The sequence below is a fragment of the Sinocyclocheilus grahami genome, unplaced genomic scaffold (genome assembly GCF_001515645.1).
Source record: "Sinocyclocheilus grahami isolate Dianchi unplaced genomic scaffold, SAMN03320097.WGS_v1.1 scaffold2687.1, whole genome shotgun sequence".
Lineage (NCBI taxonomy): Eukaryota > Metazoa > Chordata > Actinopteri > Cypriniformes > Cyprinidae > Sinocyclocheilus > Sinocyclocheilus grahami.
Window position 1 is genome coordinate 30,712 of NW_015507865.1, and position 7,798 is coordinate 38,509.

A 7,798-nucleotide genomic window follows, 5' to 3' on the forward strand; every position below is an offset into this window, starting at 1 on the left:
CGGCACTGTGCACACAACATTTTAACTTCTGATTCAGTTCATGAAATAGCGGCACTGTGCACACAACTCTTCAACATCTGATTCAGTTCATGAACAAGCAGCACTGACCAACTCTTGAACATCCAAACAAGTCGCAAGTCCGTTAACCTGTTGTACTCCCCTGACGCTCTTTTCTCTTCATCCTCTCTCTCCTGCCACCATCCCTATCCGGGGCCAGATATAGCCATCTTTTGATAGTGGAATCAATGTCCTTTTCTGTGGCCGCAGACGTCAGTCGGTTACGCCTCACAGCCGCTGAAACATACATGTAAACATGGTTTGAAATTAGCTTCTGTATCAAAAGCTAGTGTGGCTATTGGATTTTAAAGGACAATTACATTAAAACTGAACCCAGACATTCTGTAACATCTACACATAGAGACTGTAAATTGATGCAGATCAGTTTAGTAATGAGCTGGCACCTTCCTCCTACCAGGTTCCAATATGGCTCCAGGATTCCTGTCCCCTCCTCTCCTCTCTTTTTTACCTCATCCCCCAATTTCTCCTCTCTCTCCTTTTCCTCTGCCCTTTTTTCTCCCTCCCTCCCCTCCCCTCCCCCTTTCCATCCCTCCTCTCACTCATTTCCTCATCTCATTCTCCTCTGCTTTCTTCCTCTACTCCCCTTGTAACCTGAATTATCAATTTAAATAAATGTTGATGATTCTTAAACACTTAAACCACTCTTATGGCATAAAGTACAACTTACCAATCACAACATCCCGTAAACGTAAGCGCTGGAAACCAATTTTTCCATTTATTCCTCTCATGTTGATTTTTTGGGCCAAAGAGTTAGTAATCAGTCCCTGCATAATCCTCCAAATGCACTCGTGGACGTCCACCCCACCTTTGAGAGCCAGTGTGTTTACCTGAAATCATAATGAATTATTTTTTTAAGCAATGGTTTAATCAATCATGAAATACTATGAATACTATAGGTGACACTGGTTAAAAAAATAAATAAAATCTCTCTCTCTCTCAAAAAATACATTCCAAATTACATACGTCTGTTAGAAAAGATGAGCATTTTGATGTAACTTTGTCTTTATTTGTTCATCCAAGCACAAAAAGAAGCAGAAGAGAACTCAATTCAGTATTTGCGTGCATCTGAGATGTCTGTGTGTGAGTGCTTTGGATGTGTGCGCACAGAAATGCGGCTTTACTTTCCCCACATTTAACAGGGTAAGTGCCACCACAAATAGAGTGCAAGTCTGTGGAAAACACTGAAGCTAGTCACCTCAGTTTTAGGAAATGTGATGATATGCCAACATACCAACTGTTTCCGGAGGTCAGGATTACTATGCAGTTGTTCCTCCATGTCCTGAAGGGAACTGACATCTTTAAGTGACAACAAATTTCGATCCAGGTCTGTCTCTGACTCATCAGCCGATTTCATACTCTGTAGGGTCTTGAAGATGATTCGCAGTTGGTCTATCATCATTTCCTGTTTTGTTAATATATTACGCAGGAGGGCTAGGAAGAAAACAAGAAAGACAAATATTAGTTTTCAGTCACTTTAATTAGGTAAACACTGACAATTTTCTGGTATTGTTACTATTTTTACTAAAACTGTATTCCAGTGCAAGTCAAATTTGCAAGTTAACATGCCAAACAACTAACATTGTGGATTAATCACTGTCAGGAATATTCTGTATCATCACAGATTACAACATCTCAACAAAACATTCTTGAGATATGAATTTTTGGAAGTTGTTGGCACAAACATACATACATCTAAGTTTTAACTTTGTCATTTTTGTATAAGAAAGAGTGTAAGAAACAATATGAAGTAAAAATAGCTGAAGTAATTTGGCAGAGAAAAAAAAATATTAAAAACAAACATAACTATAATAAACATTAATATACTCACATGTTTGCAAATTAGATGTCTGCTCCCTGGTCTGGTGTGGCTCAGTATGCTTTGATGGGACTAGAGAAGGTGCAGCGTGGCTTGGTCTACGGATCTCAGAGCTGGCATGGCTTGATCTACGAATTTCACTGCTGGCATGACTTGGTCTACCTATCTCAGTGCTGGTGTTGCTTGATGTGTGGATCTCACTGCTGGCATGCCTTAATGGACGTATCTCAGGGCTGACGTGCCTCGATGTACAGCGCTCAGTGATGATGTGCCTGCTATGGTCTCTTGGGTTGAGCTCAGGACTGCTATGGCCTCTTGGGTAGAGGTCAGGAGTGCTGTGACCTTTTGGGTAGAGGTCAGGACTGCTATGGCCTCTTGGGTTGAGCTCAGGACTGCTATGGCCTCTTGGGTAGAGGTCAGGAGTGCTGTGGCCTCTTGGGTTGAGCTCAGGACTGCTATGGCCTCTTGGGTAGAGGTCAGGAGTGCTGTGGCCTTTTGGGTAGAGGTCAGGACTGCTATGGCCTCTTGGGTAGAGCTCAGGAGTGCTGTCGTCACTTGGGTAAAGCTCAGGACTGCTGTGGCCTCTTCGATGGAGGTCAGGAGTGCTGTGGTCTTTTGGGAGGAGGTCAGCAGCGCTGTGGCCTTTTGGGTGGACCCGAGGAGTGCTGTGGTCTTTTCGGTGGACGTCAGCAGTGCTGTGGTCTTTTGGGTGGATTTTGGGGCTGTTTTGCTTTCCTGGGTCTAATGCAGGACTTTTGTGCTGCCTTGCGATCTTTGGAGCACTGGGCAATGAATACTTTCTGCTCAAATGTACAAAACATGTTAGTCCTTTATCTGCTGTGATAAAAATGCATTACATTTTTAAAAAATCCTGAAGCTTCTTACCTTTTTCTTGACACTGTTCCTTCCAGGGTGTCTTCCATGTCATCATAGTGACAGTCAGGAGCGCCATGGCCTCTTTGGTGAACCTTGGGGCTGTTTTGCTTTACTGGTTCTAATGCAGGACTTTTGTGCTGCCTGACGATTTTTGGAGCATTGGGCAATGAATACTTTCTGCTCAGAAGTACAAAAGATCTTAGCACTTTATCTGGTATGGTAAAATACACTATAATTTAAAATGGCAGAAGCTTCTTACCCTTTTTTTGACTTTTTTTCTTTCACAGTGCTTTCCATCTCATCATCATCCTCTCCAGGGAAAAGATTGTTTTTAGGTCTAAGAACATATTTCATCATTTCAAGATATGCAATTATTAGTAAATGTTGTGCACCACCAATTAATTAAAAAAACAAAACAAAACAATAAAACACATTCTTCCCCCTACATTCTTCTTCTTTTAAATTTAATTGGTGAGTTCCCTCCATCACTTCCAATGTCAGTGTGATCAACAGCTTGAGGAAGTTTTCGTCTAGCTTCATTGTAGTCATCTGGGAAAGTAAAAAAGGCAATTTTAAGTAATACATAATATTAGTTCAGTTTGAAGGAAGAGGGGAAAGAATGTAGTGATGTGAAAATAATTCTGGCCTTATGGGGCTTCCATTCATCTCCACGACATTCTTGCAATTTTACAGCTTTTGCTATATCAGTTTTATTTGGAGGCCACATGCACTCTCCATTTTTTATCCAGATGGAAGGCACAACTTCTACCTCATTGGTTTTGTCAAAAACAACTATGTGAAACATCTAAAAAGAAAAAATCAAAACCACAGAAACATACTCTTTAGCCAACTGAAATACTAAAGCAAAAGGGCTATTTGTCTCAATGTAATAGTGGAACAACAACAAATCGGTTTTGGAATGGTAATCTCACATACTTCTGGGGTTTATTTATTCTAATCATGAAACATTTGATGTTAGTAGAGAGGTTGGAAACAACATAAATTCCCAGCTCTCTTGAGTCAATAGGATATGTAAAGAAGTGTTTTTAGTGGTTTCACCCTTTCCTAAAATCGTTTAACAAGAAAATGCTCGTCTTGACTTGTTTTTACTGTTTTCTGGAAAACACAGTCATTAATTGCTCATATTGTATACGCTACATGTTTTTCTTCAAATGTATGTAACCGATACAACGTTTCACAATTTTAAAGTTTAAACCACATAGTTTTTGAACAGTTTCAATGCCCCCGCTTCAAAAACACATTCCCAAACAATAAGAGAATGGTCAAAAATTCCTTTGGATCGGTGGGGTGGATAAACAGATGTACAAACAGATGCCCAGTTAGATGGGTAGGGGGTGTACATGAACATGTGTACAAACAGGTGTCCAGTTAGAGTATAATTCTGTCATTATTTGCTCACTCACATGTTGCACCAAATCTGTACAGGGCTCGACGCTTGCTTTCTTTCTTTTCTCTTAAAAAATTTAGGAGCACGTTCAAAATTTTAGGAGCACCTTCTAATCAATAATCCAAAATGTTATCAAAAAGTAGCCTTCCCATTACGAGGTAATATTTGACTCCTCTAACTTTATTAAAAGTATGTCATCTTTTGTCAAATTCTTAAATTATATTTTATAAGCTTAACAACAGAATAAGAGTAGAATAAGAAACAAGTTAAAAATCAAATGAAATCAGTATTAACAAAAATAATTTGTAGAGGTGGCACAGAAGAACACAAAAGTGTTGTTTGATGTACTTTCAGACATTTAATGTGGTTCAGAAGTGGAATGAGTGCAATTAAATCCATGATGATATTAATGTTTTAAATATAAAATTTTGAATATAGAAATATTAAATGATTTAAATAACTGAAAAGATACTTTAAAAATGAAACTAAAACTGCCAGCAGGTGGCGGCAAGTCACTGATTTTTATCACTGAATCATTCATTCAATTGATTCATTCGAACGGCTGATTCATTCAAGAATGAATCAAGTGACTGTCTTTATGAATGGGTAATCATGAATCACTGATTCACTAGATTCGTACTGTTCGTCTGTTCGTTCATAAACGAAACACCGCTGTGTTTGAATGGAGATGCGCAACGGCTGAGCTGTGACTTTGTTATTTTCGAAATTCGACGACGAAATAGAGCAAAATCAGACAATAGTGTTATAGTCAGACAATGTAAGTAACTTAAAATTAACTTCTTGTTTATTGAATTGTATTGTATTAAATCAGTTATCACATTTACAAACTCCCTTAAAAATCATTCAAAGCTGTCACTCATCATCTTAGTTCATCGCGAGCTCACATTTACAATCAACGAAGCTCTCTACACTGTGTGATGAATCTCTTATTTACACCCTGTCTACACTTTGCTTATGAAGGATTGGTGAGATATGTCTGATACATTACTCGACGCTGCAAAAACACGTAGAAAGCTTTGAAGCTTCCCTGAGCGCAATCACAAGTATGATGATGATCGGGTCAGTCGCACTGGTGCTCCTAAAATAAATTTCATAGTCGCACGCAGTAGTTTTCAGTCGCAAATGCGACTGAAATGGTCGCACTGTCGAGCCCTGCAGAGAACACTGCAAATCCCCATCCATCTCACTACACTCTCCGAGATCAGGCAGATCCTCAACAGAAGCTGAAATCTTTTCATGTACTTCCTTATCCTCAATGCCATCAACGAGATCCTCAACACTTTCATCACCAATTTGCATGTCAGATTCCTCTGAATCATCAACATAAACACTTGTCTCATCATTCACGTTTCCTTCCCTATGGTGGCTCATTTTCCATCAGTTTACTGACTAGCCTTAATGCTCTTCTTCGTGAACTGCCCCTATCATTGTGCATCCAAGTCTTTTCCATACCGTGGCTTTACTCAGGTCTTTTGTTCTTCAACCTGAAACAAACAAAAGAGAACATTACAAATTGTAAAATTATTTATATAAATTATTAATAATATAGAAAGCAAACACACACACACACACACAAACACACCAAACAAAAACAATCAAGAAAATCATAAATGAATGGGTGAAACTACAAGGTCCGTGTACATTTTGATAGTTTGTTTTTCAATTTGAAATGAATTAAGCAGAAACAAGAAAATGGCGCCTTTAATATTTTTTTCATTTGTTACAAAAACATAAATATATAATATTGACATTATTTTCATTTTTTGGTTCACAGGTAGAAAACGTGAACCAAAAAAAATCTAACAAAAATCTTCTTTTTTTTTTACAAACGTTCTTCAACCTGAAACAAACAAAAGAGAACATTACAAATTGTAAAATTATTTATATAAATTATTAATAATATAGAAAGCAAACACACACACACACAAACACACACACCAAACAAAAACAATCAAGAAAATCATAAATGAATGGGTGAAACTACAAGGTCCGTGTACATTTTGATAGTTTGTTTTTCAATTTGAAATGAATTAAGCAGAAACAAGAAAATGGCGCCTTTAATATTTTTTTCATTTGTTCCAAAAACATAAATATATAATATTGACTTTATTTTCCTTTTTTGGTTCACAGGTAGAAAACGTGAACCAAAAAAAAATCTAACAAAAATCTGTTTTTGTTTTTTTTTACAAACGAAAAAAATTCATAAAAGGTATTGTTTTTTTCATTTCTGCTTATTTCATTTCAAATTGAAAGACAAACTATCAAAACACATAAACCCATTTGCTCTCTTGTTACATAATTTGTCAAACAAAAATTTGCTACAATGCAGAACAAACTGCAGATATTAATGAGTGACACCACAACGAAATCCACAATGGAGAAAAAATGCAAACACACACACATACACTTGAGGTCAAATGTTAAGGAGGTCCAAAACTAATTAAAAACCTTTTCTCTTTTACTCACCATTGTATTATTAAATCTATATTCAACAACTTGAATATTACAACCATGGGTACATTTACTTGCTAAAAATAGAGTCACAATACAGTTAAATTTTTTTTCATATTAATCCATCACTGTATGTCACTTAACTTTAAATAAATAAACGGCTGTGATATAAAATAAAGATGTCTGATGTAATCTAAATGTAATAGACGAACATTTAACGTTAGTGAACTAATGATATATTTTAATATAACAGCTACGATTATGCATTGTTAGCCACATCTTTAACATTTAACTTTCCGACGATGTTAACTCATACTAATTCTACAATCCAAAAAAAGCAACGTCAAACTAAATATATAAAAATGTTTCCAATTATCACTTTTTTTTTATGTTAATCCATCAGTGTATGTCACTTAACTTTAAATAAATAAACGGCTGTGATATAAAATAAAGATGTCTGATGTAATCTAAATGTAATAGACGAACATTTAACGTTAGTGAACTAATGATATATTTTAATATAACAGCTACGATTATGAATTGTTAGCCACATCTTTAACATTTAACTTTCCGACGATGTTAACTCGTACTAATTCTACAATACAAAAAAAGCAACGTCAAACTAAATATATAAAAATGTTTCCAATGATCACTTACCAAACTTCGCTGGCTTTGCTCCAGAGTTGAGAAGTACACGACCGTTAGTGAAGCGCAGCCTCAGTGCATCAGTGCCCGCCCACTTCCTCAATAGCGCTGGTTCTGGGAGTAGTTTTCTCATTCGATTTTAAATTGTTTTTTAATCTTGGTTAAAGCGTTCTAAACCATTAACCAAACCAGTTAAATCGCAAGATTACACACTTTCAACTGAAGATTTTTTTTTTTCGATAATCGAACAAAAAGACAAAGGTACAAGATTGAGTGTGTAATGACTACAATGAGGGAAACACTGCAAACCCATGAAGCATTGCGCTTTAGGCGCGCTTTCTCGGCGCGCTTTTCTAGATGCGACCTGATTGGTAGATTTATTTTTTTTTGTTGCCATAATAGGACATTTTAAGAGAGAAGAAATATGTGTGCAAATTGGCCTTGTCTTGTGCATGAAGTGAGACAATCAAACAATTAAAGTTCTATTCTATTTGCTTCTAATT

The 7,798-nt window shown here is 36.7% G+C and overlaps 1 protein-coding gene across 1 annotated transcript; it reads right to left on the reverse strand.

Annotated features, from left to right (window-relative positions):
• Positions 1 to 55: 55 nt before the first annotated feature.
• LOC107575517 (serine/arginine repetitive matrix protein 2-like) lies at positions 56 to 7,365 on the reverse strand. Its single transcript, XM_016261880.1, has 10 exons — positions 7,308 to 7,365; positions 5,652 to 5,683; positions 3,417 to 3,575; positions 3,260 to 3,319; positions 3,030 to 3,079; positions 2,780 to 2,947; positions 1,907 to 2,694; positions 1,310 to 1,509; positions 746 to 905; positions 56 to 294 (listed from the first exon to the last, which is right to left on the reverse strand). The coding sequence occupies exons 3-10, from the start codon at positions 3,573 to 3,575 to the stop codon at positions 143 to 145; spliced, it is 1,737 nt and encodes a 578-aa protein (XP_016117366.1). The 5' UTR covers positions 5,652 to 5,683; positions 7,308 to 7,365; the 3' UTR covers positions 56 to 142.
• Positions 7,366 to 7,798: the final 433 nt, after the last annotated feature.

Coding starts and splice junctions, on each gene's coding strand:
- LOC107575517 (XM_016261880.1), bottom strand. CDS start 3,575: ATGTTTCACATAGTTGTTTTTGACAAAACCAATGAGGTAGAAGTTGTG. Junction 3,080..3,259: donor TGATCACACTGACATTGGAA/GTGATGGAGGGA, acceptor TTCCCTGGAGAG/GATGATGATGAGATGGAAAG. Junction 1,510..1,906: donor GACATCTAATTTGCAAACAT/GTGAGTATATTA, acceptor TTTTCTTCCTAG/CCCTCCTGCGTAATATATTA.